Source organism: Plectrocnemia conspersa, unplaced genomic scaffold (assembly GCF_051122295.1).
Source record: "Plectrocnemia conspersa isolate PC_06_02 unplaced genomic scaffold, ASM5112229v1 ptg000003l, whole genome shotgun sequence".
Taxonomy (NCBI): Eukaryota; Metazoa; Arthropoda; class Insecta; order Trichoptera; family Polycentropodidae; genus Plectrocnemia; species Plectrocnemia conspersa.
Window position 1 is genome coordinate 21,006,871 of NW_028277167.1, and position 15,206 is coordinate 21,022,076.

Below are 15,206 nucleotides of genomic sequence, written 5' to 3' on the forward strand. Positions count from 1 at the left end.
CCCCCGTGCTCTTTTGACCGCAAAGTATTTCGACCTGTCGCATCGCAGTATACTGGGAAAGTTCGCGTGACCCGAAGTAACTGGTTGCTTAGCATATCGTCGCTGCTACGAAATTTCTCCTGTGCCATTTTCACAAAGGTTCACAAGCACGCAGCATTGTGACCAGATCCCCGAGTCAAATTGAGAGCTAACTTGTCACCGAACAATGTGAACAATGTCCAAATTGGCCGAAGTTTCCCCGTCGAACCACGACCCGAGATTGGAGTACTTGGGCAGCTACGTCACTAAATCCCTCAGACTCAAACCGGAGAAATGGAGCAGAGTCCTGGCCATAGAAGACTACAGGAATATTCTGAAAGACTTCACGGACAAGCCGACTTGCTTGACCCTCATCGTAGTCCTCACGCCTTCGGCACAACTCATCCCTACGAATTCCTTTCCAGTTGTGCTAAAAACCAAGGGAGTGTACTTTGTAAAGAAAACACCGGCTGTCATACCAAAGGAGAGATGCAACGAAATGATTATAGCAGGTGAGCAATTAAAATTTACACTCAATTAATTTCAATCATCCGCGTTGCGTGTTGCTAAACTGAAATCGATATTTTTTGTAACACAATCTGTTTAAATGTTATATTTTTGATATGGGTTATTTGCGTGATAACGCCGATGCCAGTTTATTGTATCATATTACCATGATTAACAACTATAAAGTTAAAAAAGTTAAATTTGAAAAGTTATCTTCGTTTATGCCGAACATGAACGCGGTTAAAGAGCTGATTTATATTCATTGATATTTTTTCTAATATTTTATTTTATAATTTTCCCACATGTAAAAATATGGAAGAAATATAAATTGTTTAATATCAGACGTCACATAAAAACTATTTCTAAGTTTTTAATGGATTTATTTTTTCTTAAAATAACTTTTACAGCGGGAAATAATTGATTTATGAATGAGCTTACATAACTTTCTTAAAAGCCATTTTAAAACGATCTATTAATGGTTATCATATAAAATTTAGTTACTATTGGGAAAATATGTGCTATTAATATACCATATATTACTAACATGTAATAAACTAGTTAATTATTATTATTAAAAAATATTACTAAGTTCGTTTGTAAATTTTTAAATTATAAAAAAATCTAATAGATAAAGAAAGATTGAAGCTAAAAACAGTTCTATGTTTATGCTCGCAATAAATTTTTATAGAATAATTAAAAAAAATCTTTTTTAATATTTTTGCGTCATGGTTTACCCATTTTAATTAAAATAATTTATACTAATTAGTTACTTGTAAATTGGCAACTATAAAATTTTAAATATTACTCTTAAGGGTTATTGTTCTGCAAGTTTTTTTTTGTTTTTAGAGATATATTTCGTTAAAAACACGAGTAATTATCAACTAAATATTAAGAGTAGATATTTTTATTAATTTATAATGCATAATTAAAATATTCGCATAAAATATGATTTCAGAGAAATATGTCGCAACGGTGGCTAATTTTATATTTATTTTTAGCATAGAAAGGGTTAACTTGTAGCTTTTATTAATTATTCAAGAATTTATATTACGATGTTAAAAAATACATAAAATACCATTTTTGTCATGAGGCCCGGAATCATTGTTTTCCCGGGGCTCGGATTCGCTCTCGGCCGTCCTGTTCAGAGTATTCGCACACATTTGGATTTGCTGTCCTCACAAATTATCCAAAGTCGCTGTAGAGGTAGTCGATAAATAACTAGCCATTTCATCAACTGTCTCATAGTTTCATTTTAAGACTTTTTCTTGTGCGGGGGAATTCATTTATAGTTTAGATGGATATGATTTAATCAGAAATATGAGTTTTGAACTAGGATAAAGATTTGTTATGCACATTGTCACTTCAATAATTTATTGCCGATTTGCGTTCTGTACGATTCGCTAGTTTGTAGCGACCTTGAATATGGTTGCAATGTCTGGAATACGAGTGAAGCTAAGTACTTTGTGTTAATGAAGAGAATTAAAAAAAAATATCTTTATATTAATAAGCATTCCTATAAGTATTTGTATCATAGCGACTATTTGTTGGGAACATTAGAATACAATTTATTATATTTTTGTTGTTGTGTGTATTACATGAAGCATTTTAAAGTAGCTAAGAGATGGTGTTTATAATCCGTTGATGTTCAGAGATTTTTAGTTGTAGACAATAGTGTCTTAAATAATCCCTTACTCAAGCCATCCAGATTTAATGATGTTTTCGGTGTTAAATACGAGGAGATGATTTTCGCTACACAACAAAAACAGTTTTCATCTATCAAAAATAGTTAAATTGAGAAAATTATTTGAATTAATAAAAAAAATACGCCTCATAATTTACACTAAACAGTAAATTAATGTTTAAATCAATTGTAACTACTGACAGTTAAGATACTTCTAATGTAAAACTAGTTTTTTTCATATTTGACTTTAATTTTTTCTTGCTTGCATAAATATATACCTATGTATTTAATAGCATTTTAAAAAATCCATTTTTTGCTCATCGTCGCAATTAAATATTATTAAAAAGATAATTTGCGGTCATAGTTGTCATGTAAATTAGAAGATTTTTATTACTTATTACATATTCTTTGTCGATTTAAAAAAAATTAAAAGTACCATTCTATCATATTATAAATATTTATACATTTGTTAATAGGACATTCTTCATTCATATTTACATTTTTATTACAAAATAATATTGTTACTTTGTATTTTATATTGCTATAAGTAAAACAAGTTTAAGATACGATTGAGACAATTTTTTCTAATATTAAGGTTGTATTTTAATCTGTAGTTCAAATTCACATATTGATAGCAGACTGCGTTGAATATATTATGTGTAATATATAATAAAACCAATGCAAAATCTTCTAAGGAATAAAATAAAAAACATATATATTTTATAGCAATTTGCATAACAATCCCAAAAAAATCGCTAAACATCAATCGCCGAAGATAGATTGCAATGAAGCGATTCAATCATGAAAATCCATTAACTTGATTAGGGCCTGACGGTCATGGCTATAAGACTGGTTTAAAACGTAGTTTCGCTTACTCATTCCTTATGTTTGCAACGTGTGTTAAAATTTTATTTCTTTCATGTGCTTCTTAATTTATATTTTAATATTGAAGTTATTAATAGGCAAATCTTTTGATGTGTCTAGGCGATCTGGCCCCTAAGACAATAGATCAATTAGCAGCACTGGTGGACGAAATCTTCGTACCATTACTTTCCAATCCTTTGAATCACACCAAATGGCCAGCGGTTGTGGCTCAAGATATTAAAAAACACGTACACAGTTTGAAGAGCACTGTATATCAAGTATGCATTTGTGTTTGAAACAATATAAATATAAATAATTTCGGAAATATTTATAAAAAAAATGTTTATATTCAACTAAACAGGTTAAAGGAAAGGTGAATGGCCAAACTGTTTTGCCGATGCCTGTGGGCGTTGAGAAGGTAAACGATGCCGAAAGAGATTTGGTGGAAGGTGGAGAGGCTGATTTGTATCTCAAGAGTGCCATCGAAGGAGTGATAATAAAATGGGCGACACAAATCAATGACGTCATGCTGGAGGACTCTTCTCATGCGTTCAACAACGGAGCAAATCCAACACCTCAAGCTGGCAAGTTGTAGTTTTTTTTAACATAAACCTTATAGTCTTGAAATATTGAATGTTTATATCAACATATTTTTTCACTCTTTTTTTTGTTCAACTCTACACATACTACACATGAATAAATATTTCATATTTGTGTAAATTTTTACACTTGAATATATTGAAAGCGAAATTATTTACTTAAATAAATTAAAAATGTTAAGCATAGCGGGTTTTTATTAAAAAAAATATTTGTATATTATAGAATTGGAATTTTGGAGATCTCGCTTAAGCAATCTAACCTACATATATGATCAGCTGAGGAGCGAAAGGGTTCGCTGTATGGCAGTCATTTTGGAAATGACAGATTCTGCCTACTTCCCTTGCTTCAGAAACTTATTTAGAAATATAGTTGCAGCACTTAAAGAAGCCAGAGATATCGATATGCATCTGAAAGGAATCGAAAGACATTTTCAAGGTTTTGAAGACACTGACTTTTCAGAATTGATCCCATTATTCAGACCGATGTTCCATGTGCTATGTTTAATTTGGGGCGAATCAAAGTATTATTGCCATTCTTCAAAACTGATGGTTCTTTTGAGAGAATTGTGCAATTTACTGATACATCAAGGAAAACGATTTCTGGATTCGACTACATTATTTCATAGCGATATAGACGAAGCTAAACAAAGGATCATTGCAACGGCCAATGTGCTAAAAAAGTTTCGGGCAACTTTTGATCATTATAAAGAAAATTTATCTACCTATTTTAAAGATCGCGAACCTGTTTTTTGGACGTTTCATCCTAACGCCGTTTTCGAAAGGTTAAACAAATTTTTGGATAGGCTCAACACTATTCAGGTTTGCCATAATATTTGATTATTAAATAGCTAAGCTAAATGTTATTAAATAATATTAATATTTAATATAGTGGTTCTTCAACACTGTCTTGGAGTTTACGAAGTTAGAAAAGATAGAAATAGGTGGTTTGAAAGGACGCATATTGAGCTCTAGAATAACTGGAGTGTCTCAAGAATTCAGTTCTCTATTTGCTGCCTTTGCTTCCAAAACTTATGACGTCTTAGAACCAGATGACGATACTTTTACAGAAGATTTTGATAAATTTCAAGACGCCATCATTCAATTGGATACTAAGCTAGCGACTATATTATGCGAGTCGTTTGACAATTGCGCCAATCTAGAATGTATATTTAAGGTCAGAATCGTTCTACATATTTTATTGATTATATTTACATATTTCTCGCTATTCACGACAGTTTAGCGACTGTCATGTCGTGATAGTTAAAGATTGATCAAACAATCATAGCGAGCGTTTAAACGTATTTGTTACATAATAACATATTACATAATTTTAGAATATAAATTTATTTGATTTTTTTTATAGTTAATAGACATCGTAGGCACTGTCCTAGATAGACCTTTGATCAATAAGGAATTCACTGCGAAATACACAGACATATTGGCAAAATTGGATGAAGAAATGGACGTGTGTCAGGTAATTGCTATAACAATTGGAAATTGTAGCATTCGTGCATTTAAACGCTCTGTGTAAATAGATTTCCTACTAAATTATTTCAATTATGTAATTATAAAATTACAATATGTGCTCATATATAATCGCAAACAATAAATCGATGAATAGACAACTATTTGTTAAAGTGTAAATTAATTAATATATTTATCTTAAACAAATAAAACTTGACATCGAATTTATCATATTTTATTTGCGGTGTTTTTATTTTTAAGAATATATTTGACGATCAAGTAAATCGTCTGGAGAAATTTGGTCATATGGAATTGGATATTTATATGCCTCCAACTGCTGGCGGACTAATGTTTATAGATGCTGTAAAAAGAAGAGCTACAGCTCCAATAACCAACTTTAAAGCTTTACAGCATCCGTGTGTATATTATTAATACATTATTTAACTTCATAAATTTAGTATGTTTATATATAAAAATAATTTTAGGATAACACAATGTGAGCATGCTTTGATCATTTTGGAAAAATACGAATTTTTAATGAAAGAAATGAATAAATTTGCTCAATTTCATTTTGGACAATGGGCATTGAGCGTTCCTAGTATCATAGATAAAGCCATGAAGAAAAATCTTGTAATGAGAAAACGCGATTGTCCTGAATTGATAATGAATTTTGATCCTGAGGTATAGATTTTAATATTAATATCAATTAAAGAAGCATTATATTGAATTATCATTATATTTTTAAGTTAGTAGCTATATTGCGGGAAGTTCACTATTTAAAAAGAGAAGAAGTTCTTCTTGAAATGATTCCAGAGAGTGCTCTCACTATATTCGAAAAAGAAGATACTTTAAGGCAGTACAGAATAAATTTAAATACAACAATAGATTGGTATAACAGGATCAGAAAAACTACGCAGAAAGTCGAGTTCGATCTAGTGAGAAGAGAAATTATGACAATAGATGAGCAAATCGAAAGAGGTTATAGTGATCTTAGTTGGAATTCTGAAGGTATGTACTGCATTAATACAAACAATATATACTACGTATTATATCATATGAATTTTGTAGATCTGTGGAATTATCTGCAATCCCTTCATACTATGGTTGGTAATCTACAGAGTAGATTGCAGAAGACGCAAACTAATCTAAAAGAGATTCGAAGCATAATGTCGTCTTGGTGCAGAATACCAGTTTTTGAGAGAAGAGATGGCAAAAAGGTTTTATTTTATTTATTATATAACTGTTACTCTAACAATTAAACTGAATAATATTATCAGGATGAAACTCTTAGCATCGAAGAAAGACAAGTGAGAATAAAGAAGAGGTACTCAGAAATGGAAAACGCTTCTTCGACCATCAAAACACTTTTAGACGAAAATATGAAGTTGTTCAACATGGACGATAGTCAAGACACTAAAATGTGGATGAATTACGTAAACTTTGTTGATAATATAGTTTCAGAATCTCTATTAAAGACTGTTGGATGCAGTTTGGGATATTTGACAGAGCACATGGATCCGCTCAACAACTTGGCACCTCTATTTGAAGCTCTATTGGAATTGAAAGAGCCAGATATGATTTATGTACCATCTTTAAACATGGAAGATCCTAAAGGGTTTAACAGTATATTGAACGAGCTAATCAATGATATCATTACTATGGCTTCGTTAGTGGATAGAATTTCTAATTATAAAGATGTTACATATGAGGAAGAAATAAAAAATAATTCTGATATTCAAGACATGATTAAGGAAGTTTTGCAGAGCGTAAATAAGGTATTATGCGAATATTCAAAGTTATTCGTTTATTTTTTATTGCTGTAAGATCAAAGACCGACTATATTTTGCGAAATATTATGGTTAACCTCATGGTATTGATTATATGCATATTGATGAACGAGTAATTATTGAGCAATTATATTGAGACACGTGATTATTGTATTAATTTATTATATCCATTTTGATGAACAAAACATGATTATATGCAATAATGTTATAATTAATGCATAGAATACTTAATTATATGTATCAATCTGAATGTTTAATTTATGAATTTAGAGACACATTAGATTATACATTAAAAGATTAAATTTATTTAAAAAAAGATAAAAATTGAATGAGCTTGATTCAGATAACTTATTATATATTCATGAATAAATTATCGTATCGCATTAATAATCTGTAATCGAGTGGACTTATATGTGATAAGTAATAATAAATATGTACAGGTCGTAAACGAAGCAGCCGAATTTTGCAGCAGCTTTGAAAACTATTCGTATCTATGGTTAGAAGATCGAGAAGGGGTCATGGAAATGTTTTTGATATATGGACGACAATTGACGAACGAAGAATTGGATTTAATGGGTTTGGATGATACTGATGGACCACAGCCTTGTCCTCCAAAGATGGATGCGTTCCGAGAACAAATAGATAAATATGAAAATCTGTTTGTCGAAATTGAGAGTATGGCGCCGTTTCAGATTTTTAATTCATGGTTTCAAGTAAGAGTTTTACAGTAATACCAGAAAAGTAATCAAATTATTAAGACAAATAATCAAAGTTAGGATAAATACAAACATAATTATCAACTTGATGTAAATTTTATGTAAATAATGTATCAAAATAATATAAAATCTGCAGTGTTTGGAAACTAAAAAGTAAATGTATATTGAACACGCCCAATATACCATTTGATGACAAATGGTATATTGGGTGAAATACAGATTTACTTTACCAAAAACATACAATTGGTATATATTTATTTCTCTCTCTTGCTAAAACAGAAACACACAGATTAAAGCTAAGTTACGTCTAAATATTTGTTATTGCGTTAAAGCGTTTATGCAAAGACCAAAGTAACACTTTTGGTTAATATATTATTTAATGGTATATCGATAATAAATATTTTTTCAAGGTCATTGTAATTAAGAATTTATTTAATAATCTTTAAATGTTTATTAAAGTATGTTTAATGTAGTAATTACTTCCGCATAATTTAATAAAAAAATACAATAAAAAATCAGCAACATATTTGTGTTCAACTTAAACAACAAAATCGTTTGATTAAAGCTTTTTATATTTAATGGTAATAACATTTAAAAAGTTAAAGCATTCAAATCATGTAGATAATATGTAATCAGCAATAGTTGAAAAATAGGATGTTAACACTGTGGTAGTCTTAATATAAACTTTATATGATAATATCTGATGCATTTGATAGCAATATTTTATAACAAGAAGACTGAGACTATTAAAATCTATATTTTTAATTGAACTGCTGTTGCATAAAACCTGAAGCCTTCACCCATAAATATGATACTAGAGCTTAAAAAATATAAAACATATTTGTCCTTGACTTTGCTTTATTTGTAATTCTTCGTGAGCCCTGATTTTGACCGCTGAGCAAGGTTACAAACTAGTAAACACAGTAATAAATTATGGTATTTTTTATATATTTTCGATATTGTTAAGTGATTATTTGATTACTTTTCAACTCCTTCGTTGTTTTAAACAAGTCTTAAAAGTATGCTTAAATTTTAATTACAGGTTGATATAAGACCATTTAGACAAGCTTTGTTAAACATTGACAGAAAATGGGGCAATATGTACAAAGAACATTTGGTATCTAACGTCACGACACGCCTTCTAAATTTAGCCACTTTCATAAGAGAAGCAGATGAAGGATTACTGCAAACGGTGACTGAAGGAGATTATGAGACTTTAGTCAGCGTGATGGCATATTTGATGAATGTTAAAGATCGCGGAAATGCCACTGACGAGATGTTTGGTCCTTTGACTGAAACCATCGAGCTGTTAAAGTTTTACGATATGGACATTCCAGAAGAAGTTAACGTTTTGTTACAAGTAAATATTTTAGCCATTATATCAATCGAATATGTAAATAAATTGTTTTCAAGATTAATTTAAATTTAGGAACTACCTGAACAATGGATCAATAGCAAGAAATTGGCATTAACAGTGAAGCAGCATGTCGCTCCATTGCAAGCCATAGAAGTATCTTGTATCAGAAAAAGGATACATATCTTTGATGCAAATATTAATTTCTATAGAGAAGTTTTTAAGAAATATGAGGTATTTTTATTGTATATATACTAGCACAGAATTCAAAAATCGCACATATAAAATTAACATAAATTATTATCTATCCTAAACGACAGTATACTATACGAGGAACCTCGAAACGTGCTCGTATTTTAAAACACGTGTATATCAAAGTAAATTTTCTCATAATACATATATGAAACTTAAGTCACCAAAATCCAAAAATATTCATATAAAAATGATTAATACAAAATACACTTAGTTTCTATTATTTAAATTTAATATGATTTTTTTCCTAATATTATGGAGTGATTTTCCTTTTTTTATTTGTATTTAGATTGGGTTTGACTTTTCAAGCTGCTGTTTGAATTGCCTTGGTTAATTCTTTTACTTTATCATTGCTTCTCAAGCGAATGTTCAATTCGATAATATAGTCAAAGTTTTCTCTGAATAAATCCTAATCAGTTTAATAACACTACGAAACATGATTCAGCTAAAATTTGTTTTACATCTATGCCTTTGAAAATGCAAAAATAAATCAAGTCAGGTAGTATTTTTCAGATCAGTTGACCAGTATTATGGTTGCTCTGTGGAGATCCACCTCAGATTATTTTCCATTTCCCTTCGTACAATTGATTGCCTTTATTGCTCCTTTAGTCTTGATCCCCAAATAGAATTTTTGCCATTATAATCCCTTCATAATAAATTATCTATAGTTTTATTTTTTAATATTGTACTTTAGAGGGAAATTATGGCGGAAAGCGTTAATGATAAAAAAACGATCTTAAATTTAAACGTTGGTCGCCTGAAAGTATTTTATTGAAATGTGGAATATTGTTTTTAATTATTACTTCTAAGTTCTATATAGGTACCTTGTAGTATAAACGTAGTATCCAGGTATTTTGAAGTAAGTTGTTTTCGTAAAATGAGTTTCAGAGACCAGCAAAACATCTATTTTGTGTTGTTCGAGATTTTTTTATTTCTTGTGTGTGTTGCGATATACCGTTGGCGTTCCAAATGGCAATATGTAGTAAAACATTTTCGGATAAGTCCTTGCTTTCTTTTAATATTTCCATCGATTACATAGCTTCTAACTTTTTATGCATACGTTGATTTATTCTTTCGTGTTTTTACTTTCGTTGTAACCTAACAGGCGTAAGCCTAATGCGTTACTAAGGGGTAAATCTGTTATTTTTTATAAATTACTGTATGTAAAATTTATAATCAATAGATGCCGCTGCAGCTGGAGCCGTTTCTCAATAAAAGCGCATATTTTATAAATTAAAATTTGAGTACCGCTTCTTGGGCTCCAGCGCGCAACCTCAGAGTTACGGATTTTTCTTTTATTTTGTATGAAAACCCAAACCTAAATTTTTTTTAAAATAAAGGCATGACGAACTTCATTAAAAGCTCTTATAATATGAGTTTAGAATACATATACTTATTTGCCTATACCGAGTTTTTTTTAACAGACCAGATTCTATAAATCTCAATATACGAAAATCATGCCGTTGATCAATCAAGCATACTTTGAATAATGATTTCGAATTCTTTGTGTCAATAAAATATTATTTGAACGTTATGAAATAAATAAAACGTAGCTCATGTTAGTACTAGTATTAATTATAAGGTGATCAGATTTTTAAAATATCAAAGGAGAACACTAAAAAAAAAACATTTTTGTTCCATGTTTTAACAAAAAAAAATGCCAACTCAATAATTTTTGTTCGTTTACTGATGCTTGTGGGAGGTAAAAAAAATAATGGTCACCTTAATTAATAGTTAGATAGAATTGCCAAATAACTAAAGTGTGATTTAGTAAAAAAATATGTGTTTTCTTAAAACATTATATATGTATGTATGTATGACAATGATGCATATATTACTTTAGTCATTCTGCTGGTTAAAATGTTAAAAAAGGCTTTAAAAAAACAACAATAAATAACGCAGATGACGCAGTGAAGTAAATAAAGAAATATTTCAAGCGAATTAAACAGATTTTTGAATTGAGTCAACGTAATATTTTGATTTAAATATTTAGACCTCAATGTCGTTTAGGCTAGATTAGCTGTCAAGTTGTCTTACTTATATATGAATTGTAAGATTTTATAATTAATGCACTATTTTTTGTTTACTTTTAGTTTTTTAAATATGAATGCAGTGCTCCTTATATGGTCATGGATAAAACAGATAAAGAATTATCTTTAAGAGAGCATGAAATGAACGGAATTTATGATTCAGGGTCTCTTTTTGAAGTGAATGTACCAGAATTCAAATATTTAAAGTCATGTCGCAGGGAGCTCAAGTTATTAAAGGTTATTATTTGTGATTTATTAAAATATTATTTTAAGTCTAATAATGATTTAAAATATAGACACTATATATAAATATGATGAAGTACAATTAAAAAACATATTTTAATATATGTAATGTATGCATTGTTATGTACGTATGATGATTTGCAATGCTCATTACTCATGTATTGTATTTTCAATATATCTCTTGTGATGAGTGTTTCATAACAAAATTTTTATAGGCTATTAAATGAGCAATTATATATTTTATAGCAATTGTGGGATTATGCTCATATTGTGCAAGCAAGCATAGAAGATTGGAAAACGACTCCTTGGAGAAAAATCGACGTTGAAAACATGGATATTGAATGTAAAAAGTTTGCTAAGGAGATTAGAGCTTTAGATAAAGAAATGAGAAAGTTCGTGTTTTCAATTTTTCTTACAATAGTTGGAGTGTAATATAAAATAATACATATTCAATTCATAGTTGGGATGCTTATGTTAATCTGGAAGCTACCGTCAAGAATATGTTGACTTCTTTAAGAGCTGTCGGTGAGTTACAGAATCCAGCGATCCGAGAAAGGCATTGGGATCAATTGATGAGGAGTACAAAGGTAAGTAATAATGATAAAATTACATTGAAGCGTTTAATGTCATTATACTATTAAGTGAAAAATCAAGGTTTACTCAAATTACGGTTGCCCATTATATCTTATGAATCAGTCACACATGTTTAGAGCAGTTGTTGAACGTGACATCGATGTTGGCATGCGATGTAAATATTACCATCGAAATGATGTCCTATAAAGCATGTTTATAACGCTTTGTTGTTTGATCTAGGAATTGTCATTGATAAAAAATATAAGATTAATCTGATAAGGCACAAAACATCGGCTGCAACACCATATAAAATGCACGCCTGAATGTTAGATTTTTGCTATGGAATTTATACAATATGATGATAGATTTGTGTTGTATGTTTTTTTGATTTGAAAGACATTTAAATAATATAACATTTGAAGGCATGATCAGAGTTATTGTCGCATGCTCTTGGTGTTTAATGTTATGTATATACAAAATCAATGTTTCACTCGCTTCCATCATGATATTTTTCAAATACATTAAAATTGTAAATAAATCATTGGCTGTTTTTGTTTCACAGAGCTTAGCCGAATTGCCCCAAGAACTCACCGTAAGTATGAAACACCCGTCCAGCATGAAATAATAATGAATGTGCCGAATGATCTGTAAATATATTTAGATTCCTAAAATACATGTCTTTGAAATATAATATGAACAATTCAATCATTATGTTTATTTAGAATATTAAATTATAGGTCAGGATAGTCATGGATACAAGAACTACATTAGCAGACCTTTTAGCGTTGAACTTACACGAATGCGAAGAAGAAGTTAAAAATATTGTCGATAAAGCAGTTAAAGAAATGTCAATGGAGAAGGTCTTGAGAGATTTGAATCAAACTTGGAGTAATATGGAATTTGAGCAAGAATTACACGTTAGAACAGCTTGTATGATGTTGCGAGCTAGTGAAGAGTTGATTGAAACATTGGAAGAGAATCAGGTAATTTAATGAATTAATTGACATCAAAATATATATTATAATTTAATCTTCATAGGTTCAACTGCAAAACTTGATAACATCAAAATTCATAGCTCACTTTTTGACTGAAGTATCAGGATGGCAAAACAAGTTAGGAATAGCCGATCAGGTCATCACAGTATGGTTTGAAGTACAAAGGACATGGACTCACTTAGAAAGCATATTTATGAGCTCTGAAGATATAAGAAAACAACTTCCGGAAGATTCAGATCGATTCGATAGAATCGATACTGAATTCAAAGAAATGACGAAAGAGATGTCTAAAACGCCGAATGTGGTAGAAGGCACAAACAAAGAAGGCTTAGTATCAAAGTTAGATATTCTGCAGAAAGAATTGACTCTATGTGAAAAAGCTTTAGCTGAATATTTGGAAACGAAGCGCTTAGCGTTTCCTAGATTCTATTTTGTTTCTTCTGCTGATTTACTTGATATATTATCAAATGGAAATCAACCAGAATTGGTTTGCAGGTATTTGCTTGTTATTTTATATACAAATCTATATATGTATAATTAATTTACATTGCAACTTTAGGCATTTGACTAAATTATTCGACTCAATAGCTAAGTTAAAATTCAACCCACCTGGACCTAACGGAGAACGTTTTGCTGAAGGCATGATTGCCAAAGACGGCGAAAATGTTATATTTTTTCAAGAATGCGATTGTAATGGAGCTGTAAGATTTTTCATAATATAATATTTAAAATAATAATATCATTTATATACATAATTTATTGAAAACCTAGGTTGAAGTATGGCTAAATCGGCTCCAAAACGAGATGAGAGAATCTATCCGGCATTATTTCGCAAATGCGACAGTATCATATGAAGAAAAACCTAGAGAGCAATGGTTATTTGATTTTCCAGCTCAAGTATCTTTATGTGGAACTCAAATTTGGTGGACCACAGAGGTCAATATAGCATTTTCGAGACTGGAAGAAGGATATGACAATGCTTTAAAAGACTATTATAAAAAGCAAGTAGCTCAATTAAGCACGTTGATTTCGTTACTCATAGGAGAATTAAGCAAACAGGATAGACAAAAAATTATGACTATATGTACTATAGATGTACATTCAAGAGACGTTGTCGGAAAATTAATTCAATCAAAAGTTGAAAGTGCTTCTGCTTTTCAATGGCAGTCTCAATTGAGACACAGGTATATATTTAATATTTCACTTCTCATTTAATCATTTTATTCGTAATATTTATCATTTATAGATGGGATGAGAAGAAAGGACACTGTTATGCTAACATTTGTGACGCTCAGTTTAAATACAGCTACGAATACTTGGGAAACACTCCTCGTTTAGTCATAACTCCTTTGACGGATCGTTGTTATATCACACTAACACAAGTAATGTATTTTTTTTATAATAATAGTTAAAAAGTAGCATTTTAATGATTTAATTATTAGTCGCTCCATTTGATCATGGGCGGTGGACCTGCGGGACCAGCTGGTACCGGAAAAACCGAAACCACAAAAGATTTAGGGAGGGCTTTAGGAATAATGGTTTACGTGTTTAATTGTTCGGAACAAATGGATTATAAATCTTGTGGAAATATATATAAAGGGTTGGCACAAACTGGGGCGTGGGGCTGCTTCGATGAGTTCAACAGAATATCAGTAGAGGTGTTATCTGTGGTGGCGGTGCAAGTAAAGAGCGTACAAGATGCCATCAGGTAAATTTATTAAATTCGTTAAAAATATTATTCAATAAATAAATATAAATACTATTTTAGAGACAAGAAAGATAAGTTTAACTTCATGGGAGAACCAATAGCATTAGTACCTTCAGTTGGTATATTCATCACTATGAATCCCGGCTATGCTGGAAGAACAGAATTGCCTGAAAATCTAAAGGCACTCTTTAGACCTTGTGCCATGGTTGTACCAGATTTTGAATTAATTTGTGAAATTATGTTGGTAGCAGAAGGATTTCAAGATGCTAGAGTCTTAGCAAGAAAATTTATCACGCTATATACGCTATGTAAAGAATTATTATCAAAGCAAGATCATTACGATTGGGGACTTCGTGCTATCAAGTCAGTTTTAGTCGTTGCTGGATCTTTAAAGGTAAAAGCAAATAAATACATA

At 30.4% G+C, this 15,206-nt stretch overlaps 1 protein-coding gene across 1 annotated transcript in view; it reads left to right on the forward strand.

The window, feature by feature from the left end:
• Dhc93AB (Dynein heavy chain at 93AB) overlaps positions 1 to 15,206 on the forward strand; it is a 26,584-nt gene continuing 11,378 nt past the window's right edge. Inside the window, exons 1-25 of the mRNA XM_088182464.1 lie at positions 1 to 530; positions 3,191 to 3,348; positions 3,432 to 3,654; positions 3,893 to 4,488; positions 4,559 to 4,843; positions 5,033 to 5,143; positions 5,395 to 5,549; positions 5,619 to 5,814; positions 5,880 to 6,141; positions 6,202 to 6,350; positions 6,411 to 6,908; positions 7,361 to 7,633; positions 8,679 to 8,996; positions 9,066 to 9,224; positions 11,336 to 11,509; positions 11,762 to 11,907; positions 11,976 to 12,102; positions 12,651 to 12,680; positions 12,826 to 13,071; positions 13,127 to 13,578; positions 13,643 to 13,784; positions 13,855 to 14,267; positions 14,330 to 14,465; positions 14,526 to 14,791; positions 14,852 to 15,185. Of these exons, the coding sequence (XP_088038590.1) occupies positions 215 to 530; positions 3,191 to 3,348; positions 3,432 to 3,654; positions 3,893 to 4,488; positions 4,559 to 4,843; positions 5,033 to 5,143; positions 5,395 to 5,549; positions 5,619 to 5,814; positions 5,880 to 6,141; positions 6,202 to 6,350; positions 6,411 to 6,908; positions 7,361 to 7,633; positions 8,679 to 8,996; positions 9,066 to 9,224; positions 11,336 to 11,509; positions 11,762 to 11,907; positions 11,976 to 12,102; positions 12,651 to 12,680; positions 12,826 to 13,071; positions 13,127 to 13,578; positions 13,643 to 13,784; positions 13,855 to 14,267; positions 14,330 to 14,465; positions 14,526 to 14,791; positions 14,852 to 15,185 (6,165 nt within the window). The 5' untranslated portion in view covers positions 1 to 214. The remainder of the gene's footprint in view (positions 531 to 3,190; positions 3,349 to 3,431; positions 3,655 to 3,892; positions 4,489 to 4,558; positions 4,844 to 5,032; positions 5,144 to 5,394; positions 5,550 to 5,618; positions 5,815 to 5,879; positions 6,142 to 6,201; positions 6,351 to 6,410; positions 6,909 to 7,360; positions 7,634 to 8,678; positions 8,997 to 9,065; positions 9,225 to 11,335; positions 11,510 to 11,761; positions 11,908 to 11,975; positions 12,103 to 12,650; positions 12,681 to 12,825; positions 13,072 to 13,126; positions 13,579 to 13,642; positions 13,785 to 13,854; positions 14,268 to 14,329; positions 14,466 to 14,525; positions 14,792 to 14,851; positions 15,186 to 15,206) is intronic.